The sequence below is a fragment of the Myripristis murdjan genome, chromosome 11 (genome assembly GCF_902150065.1).
Source record: "Myripristis murdjan chromosome 11, fMyrMur1.1, whole genome shotgun sequence".
In the NCBI taxonomy this organism is placed as follows: Eukaryota; Metazoa; Chordata; class Actinopteri; order Holocentriformes; family Holocentridae; genus Myripristis; species Myripristis murdjan.
In genome coordinates this window covers 9892192-9914333 of record NC_043990.1, presented here as the reverse complement: position 1 = coordinate 9914333, position 22142 = coordinate 9892192, and the positions used below count along the sequence as shown (strand labels likewise).

The following is a 22142-nucleotide window of genomic DNA, read 5'->3' as shown; positions in this document are numbered from 1 at the left end:
TTAATGCATTGTGCTATTTTTCACACTCATTTTGTTGGAAACTATTTTATTTTATTTTATTTATTTTATTTTATTTATTTATTTTTAGCACTTTACTTTAATTTTAGTCACCAAGAAGAGGTTCGGCAAAGGATGTGTGACACATGCTGCCTTCAGGTGCTCCATTCACCGGCACTTCCCAGATCGAAAATCGGAAATAGACGCCTCACATTCAAGCGTTTTTGGTCAGAAATAAGTATAAAATATTACAAAACGTGATTACACAACACAACATAAAAACATTCTTCGTTATTTCAGTTGGTATTGTTTCATTTTATAAATCAAGAGGCAAAAAAAAACTTCGTGCAACAGTGACAGAGTCAAGAAAAGAAACCACACATCAAGCATGTAATTTATGCTTATATTAATTTATTGCAAACACAACTAAACAACAGCAACTAAAATTTAAATATGCAGTGAAAACAAATAAACAATATAACTAATTAGTCACACATAATGCCAGATAATAATAACAAGTTTATTATAGTTATAGTTTATTATTATAAAAAATGTCAAATGTAGGATCAGTTGTTGACAAGGGTCCCATGTTCTCTGCCATTATGGCTCATTTCGGCAACTCGAGCTGCCGCCTCCCTCTCTCCCAGTCCCGTGTACCACGCTGTTTGTGCGTCATGCGGACTCCCATATTTCTGCGCAGCACCTGAAGGCACCATAGACCCTGAGCGTTTTTTTTGAGTGTGACGTCATGATGTGTACTGCCCAGCCAAGATGGCTGACAGCATCCCGTTAAACCCGGTGCGGAAGAACTCGAAAAAAATCCCGTATTATAACTCAGCGAGACTTTCAAGGTACGGAAGAAGCTGACCGTTTCTTCGGTCGAGCGCCGAAGAGGCGGTCATTTGTCAGATATTTTGTTTGCTCCGGCTCGCAGGCTGTGTGTGGGTCGCGGCTTGGGGTGCGTTAGCTCGGCTAGCTCGGCTGTTGTAACCGACACACTGACAGCTCCTCCACAGATTCTCGCCTGACAGTTGGCTGATTTGCTCTCTCCTCCATCGGTAAAACCACCAACCATTCTGGCGTTACATCTGAAACTGATTAACCATACATTAACACACATTTTGTACCTAGTTAGTGATGTAGGCAGCGTACCTTGGTGTGAAAACATTGTGCTGACCACTGCACTGACCAGGTGCCCTCTGACTTTTACAGTCACATGACGGCTCCTGGTGTCTCTTTCAGGATTTTGACCAAGTTTTTTTTTCCACCGCTCGTAGAAGTTTAGTATGAATATGAGCACTGTTCCACCAGCTTACTGTCCAAGTTTCAGGTTGGACCGCAGGACTGGACCATGCTGAGCTTGTACGAAGCATAAGAGACGGACAGGAAGTGAAGTAGCTGCATGACCAGGTACCTGTAGGCCACAGACTGACAGCTAACATCCGCTAGTAAACAAGCAACACTGTTAAAAAGCAATTTAGTCCAACAGCAGCTGCTTCTGCTCACTTTTCCAAGCTTAAAGGGACTCAGTCTCCCAAACTGACTGCACATGAACATGAACAAGTGGCTTAAATCACATCAGAGTAAATCACAATACATACTATTAATAATAATAATAATAATAATGATAATAAAAATACAACATGCAGAGTCTAGACAACAGAAACGGTGTGAATGGTGTTTATGAGTCTAGCAGAGTTATAGCTTTTGGTGTGAAAGATTTCTTGTAAATGTTCTCATCTACTCAAGAGGCAGTTTTATGAATTCTTTATATAACGGGATGAACAGGATCACATGCAGTTTGTCCTGCTTTTTGTTTCACCTGCATTTTAAACACACATCGTACTAGTCTCTGCTCTCTCCCAATAATTTTCCAGGCTATGTTTATAACTCTTGATCGTCTATTTTTATCTCTTCACGCTCTGCCAGCGTAGTTCTGATCATAAACACCACCAACATGCCATTCTCATGCCGTTAGTGCAAACAATATGATGATACTTTTCGTTTGCTCCCGTCAGCTGGAGGTCAGACTGCAGGTACAGCTACAGAGCAGCGATCCTGAAACTGGTAGGGATTCAGTGTCTGACCCCGGGTTTGAGTGCAAGCCTTTCAGCTGACAGATATCTTAAGTGCCATCCTGCTGCCTCACTCCCTCTTTACTGTAGGACTGTCCAAAAGAACATGTTTTATCATTCATCATCACAGAGGGATTTCTTCACAGCCTATAGAGAGAGAGACTGTCACTGGTTTTCTTTGTGTCTGGCAGAGGGCTGTGTGATATATTGGTGTTAGATTCATACTGTGGTTAGAGACTAGATATCGTAATATTGTGACATGGCGTAGGCGTTGTCTTTTCCTGGTTTGGTGTTTACTACAGGTTATTCAGGAGTGGTTGTGTAAAACTGCCTGCAGGGATGTATGCTAAGAAAATGATCCTCACTTGTCCTCTGCACACTCACAACCAACCACAGGAGAAGCCAGTAAAAAGGGCACTTGTGTAAAATCAAGCACTTTTAATAAGTTACAGTTGTAGTTTGCAGGTTCAGTTTGAAGTGTCTGACACTGTGATAGTCTCTATTGGAAACCCGTCCTTTATCACATGACACTAAATCCTGTAACTGTGTAGCCAGAATCAGAGTCATAGAACCACAAACTGGCGTAATTGGAGAAGAGTTCATACTGACACTCATGGTACAAGGGTAGATAACAGGTTGTTTTCATAACTGACAGTCAGTGGTTCCTACAGGATGACAGTGTAACTGCTCACCTCCTGAAATTTGCAGGCGGTGTCAGCAGATACGTCAGGTCGCATGGCTTCTGCTTTGGCGTGATGAGCTGCTCTTTAGGGCTGCACCAGTGAGGACTTCTGTGAATGGTTGGTCTTAAGGTCATAATCCCCCTGACGCTAGTTTTAGGCTTGCTCTTATGTCACATGTCGTTTTTTTGCTGGTACAAGACACTCATTCATGTACAGCTGGATGACTTTTCTGCCTGTTAACATTTACATGGCAACAACCTGCCAGTCGCTCACTTCTGTGCATCATCTGCGAGTGATGCAGACACCTCTGTGCATTTACTGTCAGTATGCTTATATTGGAGAGAAGTATGCTTGAGTCCTGAATTTACTCTCTCGTGCACCTTTTTACATTTAAAACTGGGATGTTGTCAGTTGGCATTTTTCAATTTGTGATCAAACCTTTTTCTATTCATTACTCTCAAACAGTCAACAAATATTCTTTTGGTTTTGTTATTTGTCTTTGCAAACGCAATAAATAACCTGCAATGTCTGACTCTCACGTTAGGCTACACATAAACAAGAATTACTTGTATAGGTACTGTATCCTGAGTGATATGATAATATGAGAAAACATGATCAGCACTCATTTATCTCATTTCACTCATTGTTTTTGGAAACAGATGAATTTAATTTTTCTAAAATCAGGTTCATGTTAGTTGAAGAGGTCAGTCCACCTCATTGGGACTCCAGTTTGGATACTGTTAATTTGTGGCACTCGTATTTTGGTCTGAAAAGGTCTTAGCAAACACTAATTTATATGTTTTCTATTGGAAACGATCAAATATGAATGTTAATTTTAAAGGCTAGTGACTCTATAATCTGGCATTGTGCTGGATCAAGTGAATCAACACAGACACGTTCAAATTTTCTTTATTCCAGATTTGTCAGTGCTGAATTTTTTTTGTTTTTTGTTTTTTGTTTTTTTTTTAAATTGTAACATCTTGAAGTGGTTTCTCATTAGTTTTTTTTTTGTTTTTTTTTAACCAAAAGGGTAATCTCAGAATACTGAATACTGAAGTCTGCCTTGGGACAGACCTGAAAGACCTATTTTGCACACACCAGACTATCAGGCTTTGGCTAATGGCGGGCTTACACTCTACAATAGTGTGATTAATAGGGACGCAGGCAGCCGGCCAGCTGTAAATTGAAGTAATTGGCTGGTTTACATTAGTGGTCAACATGCTGTCCTGTGACTGCTGAAATAGGGCTTTGTAATTGCATGGCACAGTGGCTTGTGTTTTAGAAAATCAACAGGTCAGTATGTGCCTGCACTGAATCAGAAATTGATTGAATAAAGCAAAAATGATTAGTATACATACCAAAACAGCTGCCTTAGTTATGCTGCGTTCATGTGCTCCTTGTACAGAACATATTCACGCCTGTCACCTTTAACAGCAGTTGGTGATACAGCTTCTGTGCCCCCTAAACAACAACTTTGGTGTTATAGAAAACACCCATTTTCTTCATTGTGTTTACCTTGTAGTTGGGCCTCTTGTGCGCCCAACTCATAATTGTTATATTCGCAACAGCACTTGAATATGGAGTTGTTTTGAGTTGCTCAGCAAAACAAACAGCAAGTTCTCCATATCACCTCTGGCTGATTATGATACATTTGAAAACTTTAGCCAAGGGTAAATCATGCCGAGATAATTTGCTGTTAATCCAAGATTGTCAGAATGAGATTGCTTATTATTTACCTAAAATAGATTATTCTTTTTTTTTCTTTGTATTTACTACATTTGGTCCAAGTGCACATAAGCTGTGTCTGAGCTACCACACTTTGAAATGACTGCTTGGTTGCAGCATTACCAGTCACACTCTGGAGCATGTAGGGTGCCTGAGTTTTTGTAAAAGATACTTAGGCATGCAGAAACAGTCTGTGTGGTGTGTATATGATTTCCTTTACAGCAGGTACAGAATGGTATATTCTAAGCTGCATGCATGCAGAGTGGAAAATGGCCTTGACTTTACAGTAACCAGGGGAGCAGCTCTTATAGTGAACCTGATATTCCCTTTGCTCCTCATTGTGGTTTGGGTTTACAGTGTGCCACCTATCACATTCAGCTGCATTGCAATAGAGGACTGTCATAGATCATGGTAGTATTAGAAAATAATTTTCTTGTATTATCTAGTTCAGGTGTCTCTTTGCTTGTCATCTGCAGTTTTGTGGTGGTTTGGTTTATTTTTTGGTTTGTTTTGAGGGGAAAACACTTTATAATGAATCACAATTTTGGCTAAAACAAACAAATGAAAATCAAGGGTACATCTAGTGCAGTTTGCTTTATTTGTGTCTCTTCTTTCTGTTTCAGTCAAAATACAGTATTTTATCACTTCACTTCTATATCTTTGCACTGTGCAAATAAAGCAAACCACACTGAACATAATCCTTGTTACTCATCTGTTTTTTATAGTGATTTAGCCAATATTGTGAGGCCGTGCTGTTAGCTACAGACTTTCTTGATTTCTCAGAAGGGCCTCATGAATAAGACATTATGTGCTCCTCAAGAGTGTTTCCAGTGTTTCTTTAAAAATGGCTTAGTGATGTGAATGGGAGGTGTACTCTACAGTACTTACTGATAGAGGAACGGAGCCAGCTGCTCTAACTAGCTTTAGACAAGGCTTTTCTTTAGTCTTTCACTCCCACTTAATAGATTTGCCACATCTTGTGCTATGAAGAACATTCTTTCATTCTTGACTGTCAGACGCCTTAGAAATGTTCAGATTTGCCAGGCTTTGGCCACTCAGCCTGTATCTCAAACATGCACAATTCAAGGTCCATGTAGATTAAAGGTATGATGAACTTGGAAAAAATAAAGCTTTTCCTCAGATTCTTAAAAAGTGTCTACAATTTTACAGAGAATGTAAAACTCTAGACACTTTGTCTACAGAGATCTTTTTTTCCACGGCTTCTGTCATCTCAATTCAATTCAAAGAAATACCATGACATAACATTTGAAATAATAAAAATGAAAATCATTTTATTTGTTTTTTTTTTCTTTACACCAAGCAGTTTCTTTTGTGAAGTGGAAGAATCTGTATCTGAATTTGTATCTTCACCCTCATAAATGGCAGGAAAAAAGTTGTTAAAAAACGATCAGAACCGCCAGCAGCAGCTCTCACAATTCCAAACTGTTTGCCATGTTGTTGAGCTCAGTTTTCCTGTTGAACTCAGTGTACTGTGTCCCCACAGATACTCCCTAGAAGATGAGCCCTCCAACCTGGATGAAATGCCTTTGATGATGTCAGAGGAAGGCTTTGAGAACGATGAGAGCGACTACCAGACGCTGCCCAGGGCCCGGGTCAACCAGAGGCAGAGAGGCCTCGGCTGGTTCCTCCTGGGAGGGTGGAAGGTCCTCTGTGGCAGGTGTGTGTCGGACATTTTATTATTGCTTAGATTTTGTGTTGTCATTTCTCAAAACGGGCCTGCACGATGTGTCATGTAGCTCAGCTTGTTTATTTATTTTTGCTGTGTTTTAGCTCTGTTTTGGCCCTAGGGAAACGTTTGGCTGAAGCCACTGTCTAGTGAACAAAATCAGAAATTCTCAAGAGAGTTGCTGTTTCTTGAGCCAGTCACAATCCCAGCGGCATTCAAACCCAGGAGGTTGTGCCTCCCAGTGTATGGAGGACAGAAAAGACAGTGAAAAAACAATTCAAGCTAATCATCTGTCACCCCCAAATCACAAGCAGGAATCATATTCCTCAGTGAAACTTGCTTGGAGGCAGACTACAGACAACATTTATACATGTTGTGAAAATATAGATAAATTCCACAACTTTGACCTTTAAAAAAGCACAAGAAGATGGCAAAAAAGGAAAGTGGTATCAGTTTCCACAGTTGCATTATCTGCAGTTTCAGTGGAAAACTAATGTTCAGCATATAGTCAAAGTGTGGTTGCCACCTCAGGTGTTTCCAGAGAAAAATACACAGTTGCATAATGCTTTCAGTCTTAGAAATTACTGCACAGCTCTGCAAAGTAACCTCATTTTATACCTTTAGATTAGAGTCAGCACACTTCCATTCAAACCTTTAATGCAAGCTGAAAGTTGTGTATTGTCAATCTGTAAATGTGTGTGCGTGTGTAGTGTATACTGTCAGTAAGTATGCCAATTATCAGTTTGGATTTCAAACGCACCGGTAGTTGTGCATGAAGTGCAAAGAGAGGATGAGGGCGTGCTTTTTGGTCGAGTTCCTCGATGCGCACCATCAGTCCAAAAAGATTTTCAGGTCAAACACAATCGGGAGGTTTATCCAGCTAATGATTAATTTGACAGGTTTTGCCCTCTAAAAATGTCCGTTGCATGTGAGAAAGGAATATTTGTTTATGCCTGCACAATGAAGTGTAATAACATTTGTAAACAAATGTTTGTACATTATTTCAGTGCCCAAAAAGCAACTTTTAATCGAAGATGAGTTCCATAGAATATTCTGTTTTCATTGTCATTTTGTTATTAGCTGTGCATTTCCAGTTCAAGCTGCATATTGATTTTTTCCCCCCACTAATGAACAAATCGGATTTTTCACAGCTGACCAGTTTGATGCTTTCCAGTAATTTTATGTGTGTTTAGCGTCGGATTATAAAACACAAATAATTCACACTGAATAAGCCCTGCCTATTCAAATGGCATATTATTTGAATAGCATTCATTTGCGCAAATAATCGCTCTTATGAATCTGGACTCGGGGCGCGTAGAGACCGAGAACATCAAGGCCAATACAAACAAGACTTTTTACCAAGGTTGATTTATTTTGTTTTATGTTTTGCCAACTTGCTTAAAAAGTGGAAAAGCCAAGGCGATCAGCATGACGGTATACACTGACACTCTCCCCTTGTTCCCCCAGGTGCCAGTTCAGGTCATGCTCACATCAAGCTGCTCTGATTGTAATTTCCCCCCACACTAGACTGTTTGCATTTCATGGAGATATACTAGATAATCTTCAACTTAGCCATTAGCAGCTTGACAGAATGTCAAATACTTTTTTGAAAGAGTTCACTGAAATACCTCTCTAACCTTCTCATCTCTTGTTAGAACCATCTCATGATAACAATAACAACAAAACAATAACACATGCATAGAGAAAAGGATGCTCTTTGTATTGCAGCAATGGTGCTGATTAGTTTTAGGGAGATGAACTAATAAATACACAGACAAATGTGCAGCACCTTGTGCCAACAAAACAGGCTCTTCATACAGTATGTTTGGCTCTTGAGGTTAACTGGCTCACTCAGCTCTGCAAGTGTCTGACTCCCACAGCATTGCCATGGGAATTCCCTCCTGGAGAGCTGCTAACCTTTTCAGATCATTTAAAGTGCTAGAGGGAAAGTGCTTCCTTATAAAATTTTGTCAAAAGGGGCCTTGAAGTTCTAATTAACACTGACAAGACCAGGGATATAAATAACTAGGTATTGTGGGACGGTGCGGGCTGTGCAGCTCATTGGTCATGATTCTCTAAAACATGAGCAGACCGAGGTCAAGCCCGCAGTTTGACTGAGACAGAGATCCCTGTATCTGTTGAAAATGTGACCTCTAGTTTATTATAATTTTAATTCAAGATGTCTTTTGTTACTTGAGTGCCTTCATTCATGTATTCAGTCTAATCCCTCTTTGTAAGCCTTGTGACACTATCATGGAAAAAAGACATTGGGAGGCCACAGCGCTTGGCAGTTACCATAATTCACAAACCAAATTTAATGCTTTAGTTTTTAAGGCATTTTAAAGTTGAATACTACTTTTATATTTCTCTATTTTACCAGATAACATGTTTTTAGAACAGAACAGGAAGTGCCTGATAGGGCAGGCAGATTTAAAAGCATTTGGCTAACAGCTACTGCTCATTTTTTTTTTACCCTGCACCCTTCGTGTCCAACGTGTCCCCCTCTCAGCTGCTGCGATTGCCTGGCCCATACGTGTCGGAGGAAGAAGGAGCTGAAGGCCAGGACGGTGTGGCTGGGCTGCCCCGAGAAATGTGAAGAGAAGTACCCCAGGAACGCCATTAAAAACCAGAAGTACAACATCTTCACTTTTGTGCCTGGGGTGAGCTGGCTTTCCAAGAGTGGATTCGATTTTTAGCACGTGTCAAGCTAAATATCCTGCCTAATTTTAACTGAATGCACATTTCAAACTGTATATTTAATGCTCTATATGTTTCTACTGTCATTATCTTTCATATGACCTACAGTGGCAATTCATCCCTCCACTTGAAGTGTGTTGTTATCACAGATTAATAGTATTCAGAGTACAGTAGCATGCACTGGAAGTGTCCTAACTGCTGCTCTGTCATTAAGGTGAAGGTTTACTCTGCAGGGGACATTAGAGATCCATCAGAGTTACTTATTAAAAAGCAATTGGCTCTGTGATTAAGAGGCACATTTTTTCGCACAAGCCATAAAATGTCAACTGTCTCTTAGAGACATAGATATTCACATTGATAATGAGCCAAACGCCTCTGTTTTTCTCCCTCCACTTTGAATTATTAAATACACACAAATTGAGCTTAGCAGTGCGCATTTTTCCCTAAAGGTCAGGAGGTTCATTAACTACAGAGCATCGTCCATTGATCCTATTGTCTCTGATAATCTGTGACTAGATGCTAGGCTCTCATTATTGCAAACATTAGTCAAAATTTGACCTTAGGTGAATAGCGTGTTGCTTTGTACTAAAGGTCTCTTAGATAGTGGAAAAGTCACTTAATTTAATCATCAACAAATGACTTGATAGTCTGTTAGTGAAGGGTCCTCAGCACATCACAGGTGGCACTTTTGTATGTGCGATCTCAGTCTTGTAAATTCAGCCTGAAACAATATCTGATCGAGTCAAATTCAGCCGTGTTCTCTCAAGAGAACGGGCTTGTTCTCCTGCTTCATTCTTTATTGTGTTGATCAGCAGCCGTGAGTGTCTTGTGGCCTCACTCTTCGCTCAGGAAATACTGTAACCACCCCCCTACACATTAAGTTACCAAGTCACATGAAATCTGTACCCTGAACGTCACTCGAAACAGAAGTTCAGAAAGTGCCCGAGTTCCCATTAAGTTAATGTAAAGTTAAGTTGTATCTTTTTCCACCTTGGACCATGTAACCCATCCCGCTTGCTGTCTTGTTATGACTGCTGGCTGCGTTCCGCTTGTCTTCTTTGGCAGCTGTCGTCGTCTTTGTCTCACCTCGCTGACATATTCACTCACCTTGTGGAATCCTTGCCTCCTTTCCCCTCTCAGGTTCTGTACCAGCAGTTCAAGTTCTTCCTGAACCTCTACTTTCTGGTGGTGGCCTGTTCCCAATTTGTGCCATCGCTGAAAATCGGCTATTTGTACACATACTGGGCACCTCTGGTAAATGCGCTCTTTGTGGTTACTCTGTAATTGATTTGTAGCAGTTTGGGATAATTTGGGGTCTAGAGCTGTTTGCATTATGGAAACTATTCTCATTTGCCCCAATATGATTGAATTACCATTTCTAAATGTCAGACTGTACATTTTTGTGTTTTTGAGGGAAATTGAGTTAAAGTCTAATATTTTGAGATAACTTTGTTTTGTTTGGAGGGCAAGGGCACAAGGGAGTCTTGAATTCAAGAACAAAAATGCCTACTTTGTGATGGGAAGTGTTGGTTTAATCTGACATATCTGCATTCACACATTGAAGCCTGTAATAGTTAGACAAGGTTTTTAGTGAATGATGTTGTAACCTGATGCCCTCTAAAGTCATCCTTTGTGGATTAGTGCATCATTATTTTGACTTTTGATTTTGATTTCTGTATGGAAGCTATGAATAGGCTCAGGCAGTACCCAAATGTAATATTACAATATTTTGAGAGCACAATATCTCAATTATTCTATATTTTTGGATATTGGCCCAAGCCCAGTGAGAAGACAGTCTGTACGAACTGATAAATAATGAGCTGATAAATAATTAGAATATTACAAATTATTTTATTCTCCACCAGTATATTTATTAACGTATTTTGCAGTCACCCTGTCCCTTTAGATGATCAGTGATTTGTTTTGTATTCTACTAGCTCTCAAAAAAAAAAAAAAAAAAAAAAAAAATCAAATTTTTGTTTGCATCGTACAAAGTGTCCTTTTGTGGTGTGTTTTTCTGTATATTATCTTAATGTGGTTTTCTTTGTCACTCAGGGTTTTGTGTTAGCGGTCACAATGGTGCGAGAGGCTGTTGACGAAGTGCGGCGCTACCAGCGGGATAAGGAGATGAACTCTCAACTTTACAGCAAGCTCACAGTGCGAGGTTAGCGGGGGGATGGGGAGGTGGAGTGGGTGAAAACAAATCTATCCCTATTCTTCCTCTTGCCTGTAACCGATTGCTGACATTATGGTAACGGATATTTCAGTGTATAGTCAAGATCTCCCATGCAATTAAGGGACGACACTCCACTGGATCTACACTTGTAACAAAGGTCACTCTTCTCGCTGTAATTGCATTGATTTTTTTTTCTCCAATTTCTCAAGACTGTATGATCTAAGATCTATTCCTTTGTTGAACGTGTGGTAAATCCCCCTGTGTGGTATCTGTGACCGTGGTTGGAGGATGTAACTTTCACACCCTTTGTGTGTGTGTGTGTGTGTGAGGGAGTGTGCACATGTACACAGTTGGGTGTGCTTGCTGTGTGCACACTACATGAAGCAGGGACTTGGAGGGTTTTGAGATGATATAAGTGAGAGTGACCCTGTGTCCCAATATTTTTGCCTGTGCCTCAGACCAGAGAGAGACCAAACACAGGGGTATTACATTTGCTTGGCCAAGGTAATCAAACCCTCAGAAATTGAGGGAGAAAGAGAAGAGAAGAGAAGTAGGAAAAACACAGTTGTGGTCTGAAGTCAGCATCATTTTCAAGGACCAGAAATCAATAAGTGCATTTTATTTCACCGCTTTTAAAAATTCAGAGCACATCTTAAGGAGTTGTCAGTCTATTTTGAATGTGCCTGCTCAGTAAATTTAGGATTACATGTAGTTGACAGTGGTCAGTGGACATTTTTTCCTCACAAAATCTGTTTTTCTCCACAGGTAAAATTCAGGTGAAGAGCTCTGACATACAAGTGGGAGACCTGATCATTGTTGAAAAGGTGAACCTTTATTATTTTCAGTAAATGACTTAGCTTGCCAAGATTTAGAAGGGACCACTTTTGGGCACAGGCCAGACTTTCCTAATATAAATGTTAACTATCCTGTCCAAATGGCTATATCTTGCCTTCATCCATCTTCAAGAGAGTTCATCAGCGAAGTGAATGGCTGCACTGCAAAATCTTTTTCAATAAAGAATAAGAAGCACTACCTCACTAGCCCTTCATCCATCTTTAATTGTCTTTGAGTTCGAGTTCACATGAAAAGTATTATATCTCTCTCTTAAAGGAAAATTCCACTGTATAGCTGTTAAACATTAAAACTGTTTAAAAACCCTAGGTTGACTATTTACATTGCATTTCTGGTGCCATGCTGTTATTTGACATTGTATTTTTCATATTGTGTGGTAACTAACCAAAAGGGAGCTACAGTGGTGTTTAATTTATTTAATTTAACAATGCAAGTCACCAATCCCTGTTTTTAAACAGTGTTAATGTGTTTTAGGGTGGAATCTTCCTTTAAAAAAAACATAGCTTGATAGTTCTGTCAGTTTTCTGAATTGCATTTTCATTTTACCTTTGTCTCGACTTGCATACATCAGCTACAATTCTTCTCCCTACCTGCATGGCAACCAAAAAGTGTTATTTTAGGTAATTAACAGTCCGCATCAAGGTGGACAAAATCTGGGAAATAAAGACAACAAAAAGTGAATTGAAATGCACAGCACACTGTTATTTGAGTGCTTGTGCTCTTGCTGTGAATACTGAGAATACACTTTTGGCACGATGAAAATCCCCCTCACCTGTTGGAATTGTGATCTTGAGTTTCAGCTCAGCTCAAGGTGAAATCTAGCTCCTTTTGGCAAGTGGGCACGTTAAATTTCCATTACTGTTGGATAGACTTGACAGAACTGGTTCTCCTTCACCTCTTGGTCAAGGCAGTGACCTTGTTCAATTATTCAGGAAGATTCAAAGAGCCTCAGCCACCATGCTCAATAACAACCCACCATTTGTGCTCTTTTTTTTTTATTATTCCTTTTGTAGAACCAAAGGATTCCAGCGGACATGATCTTCCTGAGAACAACAGAGAAAAATGGTGAGCGGAGAAAATATTTTGTTGTAACTGTGTGAATGTGAAGTGGGGCTGTGCTGGAAAAAAGAGCATGCACAATCAGCAAAACCTTTCACGGGATAAACAGAGGTTAAGAGAGACAAAAAAAAAAAAAAAAAAAACACCTTGAAAAGCATAGGAAGATCAGTTGTCTCATGAGACAACCCCTCTGCTTGTATACTTGTAGACAGAATACATTGACACAAGGCCCACAGCAGTGCAATCTTTAGTTTGATTGGCATGATTTAGAAAATGAACAAAATGCTACACCAAGCGATGGCTTTGTCTCTCCTGAGGGCCAGTAACGGACTGTGTCAAGCTAAGTTAGGTGAGAAATATGACTTTTTTTCCCCCCACACACTTCCCGTCCCCTTGACATCATCTGATCAAGGCAGCCTGTGATTCATATGATTTATATCACAGTCTCCCAGTGACTTATGATGTAAATTCCAATTAATCAATGAGCCGCGTCAGATCCTGGCTCTTTTCTAAGGGGCATCGGGAGGAAATGTTCTGAGGACACCATTTCCATCAATCTCTGATGTGCCAATATGCTTGGCAGGGTGCTGTTGATGACTTTATGCCTCACACATACACATTCATCTCACTGTTTTCACACACACATACACTCATACTCTTTTCTTTCACACATGCACACACTCTCACAAACACATGTCTCAGTGGTGTTATGTGAGGGCTAGAGCTGCCATTGCAGCAGAAGGAAAGCATGAATCATCCTCCTCGTGGTAATGTTTTCCATCATACTCAAGCCTCCAGGGACCGTTTATAGCTGGCCTTTACCCTCTATGTCAAATAGTTGCTCTCATCCATCAGTTTCATATGTAATATTACCTCAGATCAATACAGGTCACGGCAGCTGAGCGTTTATTGGGCCTTGTGGCGTCGGCAAGGGCCACAGAAGCTCTGTACTGTGCATTGCTCTACTTAAAAGCATACTTCATTTAATCACAGCAACATCGTTTTTTACGATCAGCACATGTCTTGATTATGTCTCATATAGTAATGTGCATATTGAAGAATGTGATATGGTATACTTAAGGGTGCCCAGACGGAAAAGGATGAAACTATTGAATGTCATATACGATATGTTTTGCCTGCGATTGGAATACAGTCAGATTCAGAAGTACTTTATTGATCCCTGACAGGAAATTGGGTACAAAAATAAAGGAGTGGTGATGTTGAAAAAGGATGGACATTTAGCCAGGCTCATAATCTGCTACACGTTTAACAGATGTCTGAGTTCCCTGCAGTCTGAAAAAAAGTTTGGATGGTTTAAATTAAAATGTAGACCTGACGTGTAAAAAGATTGACAGCCCATCGTTTTCTCACATGACTATCAGCGTATCAGTCCAGAGAAAATACATTTGCTCAATTTGTATTCAGTTAATGCAACACCTATCTGGCTGCCCCTGTCATTTCTGAGACATCTAAGGTGATTTATTATATAATTAGAATAACTGTGTGAAGCAAAAGAAACGTACAGGGATAAAGGGCTCAACTGGCGGAGCACATACCACGTGCCAGGGCTGGGTCTGTACCGCAGCAGCCTGGGTTCGAGTCCAGGCCCTTGCTGCATGTCATCCCCTCTCTTTCCCTCTTTTTCTTATCTCTCTCGGCTGTAACTGTTGAACCAAGCAGAAATGCCAAAAAAATCGTTAAATGCACAGGGATTTGTCTGTGACATTGGCCACCATTTTCATGAATTGGTGTCAACTTCAGTTTTCAGGCCACAGTTTGGTTTGTATGTCAGTTTTGCATGAAACAAATTGAACTGATTCACAATTCAAATCATTTCTTTTTAATTTAAACATACATCAACAATTCAACAGAAAAAAACCTGAATGTGGCTTTTGCCTCACTCAGGTTTCTGGAAAGTTTGTGTAATAACAACAGGAAGTGAGTGATTAGGTCCAAAAATTAGGATGAATCAAAAACAGCATTGAATGTTCTACATTATGAATGTGTTTCTGGTAATTTTGCATTGTGCAAATCAAAAAACAAAACTTTACTTTAACAAACTTTAAGTGTAGGAACTGCAGAACTGTGGTGAGAAAAAAAACAAAAAAACAGCAGTACAGGTCAGTGAACCAAGGCTGCACAGTCGTGTTTTTTCGGTTGCAGTACAAAATCGTTACACTCCTAGAAGAGACAGCATGACCTCAGCCTCAGTGCAGTCAGACAGTGTAAAACATTTAACGGACATACAAACCTCTTTTTTTCTGTCTGTGCTTTTTTTCCAGGTGCATGTTTCATCAGAACGGATCAGCTGGACGGAGAAACAGACTGGAAGCTGAAAGTTGCCGTCAGCTGTACGCAGCGGCTGCCAGCTCTAGGGGTATGGATAAGTTACGACCAAGTGAAACAAGTGAATTAGTGTTCTGTTATCACTAAAGGCATTGCTCATCAGGTTGTTCTGTGCTGTAATGGAAACCTAATCACCAGTGACAGACAGCAGGAACAATCTAGACCTGACAGCAGTTTCCTTTAACTGGAGGTGATACTCAACACTTAAGATTTAAGTCGAATTGATGTCTTTTTTTGTTGCCAGTTAATGTGATCACAGAATTAAAGTTTCAGCGAGTCATTTGATGATTGAGCTCGACCATCCATATTGGGTTTCTAGAGGCTTGAGGATGGTAAAGTTTGTCTTCCTTTTAGTCATTATTCAAACCATGTCGTCATCATGCTGTCAACCTTTCACCTCAGGATGCACCAGACCAGTTCAACAGCTGGTACCTTGTTAAACTGGGTATTTATATTAGAAAATTTCTATGTTAGGAATCAAAGTAAATTCGTTTGATGTTCCTCTGTCATTGTTTTCAAACTTAGACAGATGTTAGATTTCTATATTGAACAGTGGAGTGTGTTTCATTTTTGACATAGGAGCTCAAATAACAGTACTAGCCGAAGTTTATAGTTTATTCTAATTCGTGGATCGTACCGTTGAATACGCTGAATACTCAAAATCATTATCAGAAGTTCTTTCACTCAGGAATTTGGATTTATGCAAAGCTAGAAGGTCTCTCTGTCTCTAGTATACAGCGATGTGCTGGATTGATATAGTTATATCTGTGTATAATGATAACCTTATGTCGTTTTATATGATTTCCATACAAAAAGTCAGTGTTTGGTGTTATTGCTTTTATCAGTATCAAAAACTTGCACTGAGTCATGTTCCATGATGTCTGGGATGATACAGGGTACTCGCCAGTCATCCTTAACTTTCTGGAAAGTTTAAGATTTATTTTTAAAAAGTCTCCTTTTTAAAAGTTAGGGAATTTAATACATTCTTGGGACAAGTCATGAAATATCATGGAATTTTGTCTGCCTCAAGTAAAATAGAAAAAAGTAACCAGTTACTCACCAAACATAATCATTTAATCGCAAACATATTTCCTGTTTTGTTCACATGATGTGAACTTCCCCTGCAGAATACAACAGAAAAATAAACATTTAAAAGGCAGCTGAATTTAAAGTGTGTTTAAAATATTGGTAAAAGAAAAACAAACTTTATTTTAAGTTCATAGATGTTATGTAAATTAAAGCCTTTGGTCATGGAAGGTCATGGAAAAGTCAGGAAATTTTATTTTTGACATAGAGCATCATAACTGTGTCAAATATAAAAGAAACCAAGTAGCATATAACTCGAGGCTTTAGCAGGGGTGAAAGTAACTAATTACATTAACTCATGTTACTCTAATTAAGTTGCTTTTTGTGTACTTCTACCTTTTTGAGTATTTTTAAAACTAATTTTACTTTTACCCAATTGAATTTTTGCTGAAGTATTGCATTTTGATACCTTTTAAATCACATCCACCACAGAGTACAAATTCTGCATGCATCAGAAACTAGACGTTCATAAGTTGACAGATTTTGTGGCCTCTCACAGTAAATGGTCAGGTAGCAGAATTTAGAGGAGTAATCTGTCTTTAATTTTGCGGTGCACTTTTTTGAAATTTCCAAAATTTGCAGTTAAAATAATCTAGTTTGAACTTTGTGCTCTCGTCCTTTTTAGAAATTTATTGGTAAAGATCACATCGAAAAAGTAACTCAGTAACTTTTACCTTGAGTACATTTCTAATGAGTTACCTCTTACTTTTACTTAAGTAGATTTTTACTCCACTCCTTCACTATCAGCTCTCCATCTCTAAAGAAATCTAGTCAGTTTCAGTGTCCAACTTAAGCAGCCATGTTCATGTCTCTGAAGGTGATATTATTCCTCTGTATCTCAGTGCGTTCATCTGTAAAAGGCTGGAGCAACCTTACTCTCCATTGGGGGCTGAGTAAAATAATCTGCCCTGCTCCTCCTTAACCGCTCTGCCCATGTTCTCACCAGGATAACACTATCTGAGCATGACTGAGGGTTGCCTGGCCGCTGCAGAGGCTGCCTGCCTGCCTGAATAATTTAATGTTTACAATCAATTTTGTTCCACATGGTGAAAAAGGCTGGTCTTAGATGCTTGACAGGTCATAGCTGCAATCTCACTTGTTTGGATGGCTCAGAGGCATGTAGCTGACAGTCTTTATCCAAAGCGGCTTAAAATGAATGCAACACTAGAATGAGCCTCAATTTATAGAAAGTAAACATTGAAAGCATCCTATAGTAAATAGAGCAAGGGTTGTAGCAGCACCCGGACAAAATGTGAAAGTGTGTTGTCTCAAAAAAATAGGCATGAGAATTCAACCCCTGTAACCCCCTGCAAGAACCGCTTGCAGGGCTAGTTTCATTAATGGATCCTTCACAATTGAAAATCGTTTATTCGTTACGCGCAATGTCTGAGCCTCTGCCTGCCTGTTTTGGACGAAACCTTGGGGGAATGCCAGATTTTGACACCAGGGTCCAGCGTTTTGAATATAAACCTGAGGGCCAGCAGCTTTGTGCTCAATATCTCTGACACAGCCGGGTCAAGTTTGATTAACCTTTAGAGAATGATGCATTTTCACTTTTTTAGCCAGCATCCACAAAATTAAACTGGAGTGCCCACCAACAGGACATAAAATCCTGTCATGGGGCGGCGCGGCTCAAGAAGTAGAGCAGTCATCTGGTAGAAGAAAGTTCCTGGTTCGAGTCCCGGCTCCTATAGAGAGCATGTTGACATTGAACGCCTAACCGCTCCTGATGGGCAGCTTGGCATGTTGCATGGTAGCCTCGGCCATGAGTGTGTGTGAGCGCATGTGAATGTGAGGGCAAAATTTTAAAGCGGTTTTAGTGGTCGATTGAATAGAAAATTGCTTTAGAAATGCAGTCCATTTTTTTTAAAAGTGACTGACCAAGCTTCAGACACCACACATCACACAAAAAAAGAAAAGAAAAAAACATACAATATTCACACGCTTACAAAAAAAAAAAATACACCTAAGGCACCAATTGTGGGGAACATCCTGATCATTGTTGACTTGTGTAAGGGCGCCTGTGTTTGAATTTTGCCTTTATTGGCCAATACTGAACACTTTATCCCTCCTTATCTGTCATTTCTCCTTTCCCCAGGATCTCTTCTCCATCAGCGCCTATGTCTACGCCCAGAAGCCTCAGCTGGACATCCACAGCTTCGAGGGAAACTTCACAAGGGTAGAGTAGCTCGCTGACATGTTTATGACTCCTCAAGCAAGATTTTAAATGCGTGCAGATTTTCCATAGAAATTAGATTGACATGAAAGATGCGTATCACTGTTATGTGTTGACAAGTGGTAACAATGAGGACTTGTGTGTCCATCCGGGCCTCTTGTTATCTCTAGCAAGCATGCCTCTTACATCACAGGCAGGTCCTCCCAGCTCCAGCTCCAGCTCCATCCATGCCTTCTCGTTGCTCAGTGATTTTTTTTTTTTTTTTTTATTAATAGCAGATTAGCGCAGCCCCCACAGAGAGGAGAGCTCCAGTACAAAGGGAGGCTTTGTGGTCCGTCTTCACTCTTGGCCACACACCAGGCTTAGTGAGCGAGCACTTCCTCCGCTCATTCATCCTCCGCGGCCTTCCTTTGCATAGCGTGTGCTTTTAGTCTGAGCAGGATGGGAAAAAAAATGGGTTCCCACAGACCCGCAGCAAATGAACTTACCTATTTATGAGGGTTTCTTTTCCCCCTTTTTTTCCTTGAGACGGATATGGCGGCTTTGTTTCTGTGCTTTTTAGCAAGACCCTCAGTAGTTATGAACACGATAGTATGAAGCCAATGTCAGAGCGGTCAAGCATTCTGCGACCTGCCATTTATTTTTCATGCACCTCTTCCCATGTTTGAGTGGATTGACAGGATGTGGGTGCTTAGGTATCATAATTATCATATCAGGCAGGCAATTTGAGCTGAAACTGGAGCCTTGACTCTGCAGTCCTGACTCAAGCCATTTTCAGCATTCGTCTTAATTTAAGAGAGAGGGATAAGCAAGGAGGAGGGTGAAACAAGACTCCCTCCGGGGGCTTATTTATCACTGAAAATCTCATTTACGCTCACTCTATATACTGTTTTAAAAAGGAGCCTCTATCGCGATGCCAAATCAAGCGGAAGTATTGATAAAAGAGGTACTGTATTGCTGTAGTCGGCCCTACAGTGTCAGGTGCTTGTGAAAATTAATGGCACAAAGCAGAGCCTGGCCATGGTCAAGCTGCATACTTCGCTAGTTAAGCTCTTTTTATTTCACTTCACTTGAAATCTTCACATATACACATATATACAAAGCTGACAATATCACTTGATGCATAAACCACACTATAAATGTATTTCAGTTTTACTGAAAATTATTTTAATGTGGCATATGGGTAATGCTGGATTGATTGTATAATTACTGGAAAAAAAAAACAAAAAACACTGTTGCCTAGAAGCCCCACTACCCTGCATTTCACATCATGTGCCACCATGTTGAATTTGGTGGGAAACTGAGCTGCAACAATTTGTCAAATAATCAATTAGTCGCCAACTATTAAATTAATCGCCAACTATTTTGATAGTTTTGATAAAGAGAAGATTTCCAAATTATCTGATTCCAGCTTCTCAACTGTAAATATTTTCTGCTTTCTTCAGTCCACTATGAAAGTTAATAGTAATTCAACATTTTTCACCATTTTCACTTTTATGGGCATTTTATGGAACAAGCAGCTAATTGGGAAAATAATTGACAGATTAATTGATAATGAAAATAACTGCTGGTTGCAACTGTAGTGGCAAATCTCCTTGATCACTTTAAAGCTGGAAGAGATTGCTGTCCTTCCAGCACAAATGGGACATGTAACAATATTTTCTTTGCAGCATCAAACAAGGGCGTTCATGGAAAATGTGGTCCTTTAGAAACACCAACGTTAACAGTAGCCCTGGTGTGAAGAAGGCTGTGAGTCGTCTGAGCCATGGTCTCATTTTACTGTGACTCCTGGCCGGTAGAGCACACCTGCAGTGTTGCTTCTGATGCTGACAAACATATCATTGGGTTTAGACTTTTCAAAGGTAGTCATGGCAGAAATCTCCTCACCAAAATTATATCTTCAAGAGTTACAAAAAAATGCAAACTTCAAGTGAAACATTACAAAAATAGCGCAGAACTCTATATGAAATATGCCATGTAATGCTGTTCAAGACAAACTACTTCCAAGCTAATGAAACTCATTACAACCTCATCAAATCTTCTCATTTAAAATGCATAATATGTTATTAAAAAATTTATAATGATTTACCCATGCAACTACTAAAGCACACACAGTCCATGTAGCATTTTAATGCCTTTACAATAATTAATGCATTCTAATAATAAGATCTAATAAATAAGATTTTCTATGCATTTTGTTCTCGTGTATGCCCACACTTTTGACCTCATCACTCCATGGTCATGATGTTATTCCAGATGTGTAATTTAACATTACAAAAGAATTGAAATGTCCTGCTAAAAGTCTGCTAAAAACTGTTCACATTTGTTACATTTTTGTCAGGACACTCCCAGCTAACAAAAGTTAAAGTTTGCTGCGATCAGTTTACGCACCTCTACAGTTGTTTTTAATCAGAAAGTGAAAGTCTAAATCAGTGTCAACCCCTGTATGGATTTTTGGTGAAATTTACAGTATTGTTCAGCCGCATTCGTTGCCTTTCACTGTCTCAAAGCAAAATTCATTGCTTCCAAGTTTTTTTTCGTTCTTTTTTCGTTCTTTTCGTTCTTTTGTTTTCATGTCTGCTCCAGGGCTGCACACAGCAGAAATAATTAGAAGCTGGCTCATTGCAGAAATAAATTCACAGCATTGAGGTATTTCCTCCTAGCAGGTAGTTTTCATTTCTGGCCCGCTGCTCTGTGGCACCCAGCAGCTTTTTTGGCTCTGAATGTTTTTGTTTGTGCTCCTCCTGCACAACAGATTACACTGTTAAGGGACAATAAATTCTGCTAATCTAAACAACCAGTGTTATTTTGAAATCAACACATTTACAAATTTGTAACTATTGCAAATAATGGTTAATAGGCACAGGTAAATAAGCAATACATATCTTGTTTTATTCATTTCCACTACTGGGTTGCACTAAGACAATGTGTTTTCTATCAGCGTAGTTTACAAAACTGAGAGTGTGTTGTTGAGCTCCACTGACCATGATTCATTGCCCTTATGATGCAGTGCAGAGTGTTAGAGTGTTAGTGGAGTGTTTGTACCTACTTGAGTCACACTGACAGAGGGAACACATCCTGAATATTAAGTGTGAAACATAACCCACACTATAATTTGAATAGGCAGCCTGTTTGCAATCAGCTGTATGTTACATTTCCTTCACAAAGGGAGTGGAGATCAGAAGGTATTTTAGCAGCCGGGTGATATTGAAAACTACTAGAATAAGAAATATCACTGCTTGAGCAAAGATTAGATACTGAGCTGACTAAATGAAATGTCAATAACAATGCAGCCAAACTAATGAAAGAGTTAATATTGACATGGATGTTAGTTCATTCATATTGACAACGTAGTTAATTTTTGTATGTCATATTGTTTGGTTGGTATAGTCTACTGTGAGTATTGTACTTGGATTTATTGCATGTTGAATGACAGTTTTATTGGTCAAATCTGCTCTGAGTAGCTCGGCTTCTGGGTGGAGTGAGTAGAGAGGGGAATGAGAAACTGAGGAGTTGGACGGGAGAATCTGTACTGTTATCCTGTGCTCTGTTCCACTCACTAAGAGAACGAGCTTAAATGTCT

General features: G+C 39.7%; 1 protein-coding gene across 2 annotated transcripts in view; it reads left to right on the top strand.

Moving 5' to 3' along the window:
* The first annotated feature begins 750 nt into the window (after positions 1–750).
* The window catches only part of atp9b (ATPase phospholipid transporting 9B), a 52418-nt gene continuing 31026 nt past the window's right edge, over positions 751–22142 (top strand). Inside the window, exons 1-10 of one of the 2 annotated variants that reach the window (XM_030063534.1) lie at positions 814–848; positions 1328–1407; positions 5985–6158; positions 8677–8827; positions 10005–10118; positions 10920–11028; positions 11806–11864; positions 12906–12957; positions 15234–15328; positions 18482–18562. In XM_030063534.1, the coding sequence (XP_029919394.1) occupies positions 1400–1407; positions 5985–6158; positions 8677–8827; positions 10005–10118; positions 10920–11028; positions 11806–11864; positions 12906–12957; positions 15234–15328; positions 18482–18562 (843 nt within the window). In that variant the 5' untranslated portion in view covers positions 814–848; positions 1328–1399. Of the gene's footprint in view, positions 849–1327; positions 1408–5984; positions 6159–8676; positions 8828–10004; positions 10119–10919; positions 11029–11805; positions 11865–12905; positions 12958–15233; positions 15329–18481; positions 18563–22142 lie in introns of both variants that reach the window. The other variant, XM_030063533.1, reaches the window with a different exon arrangement.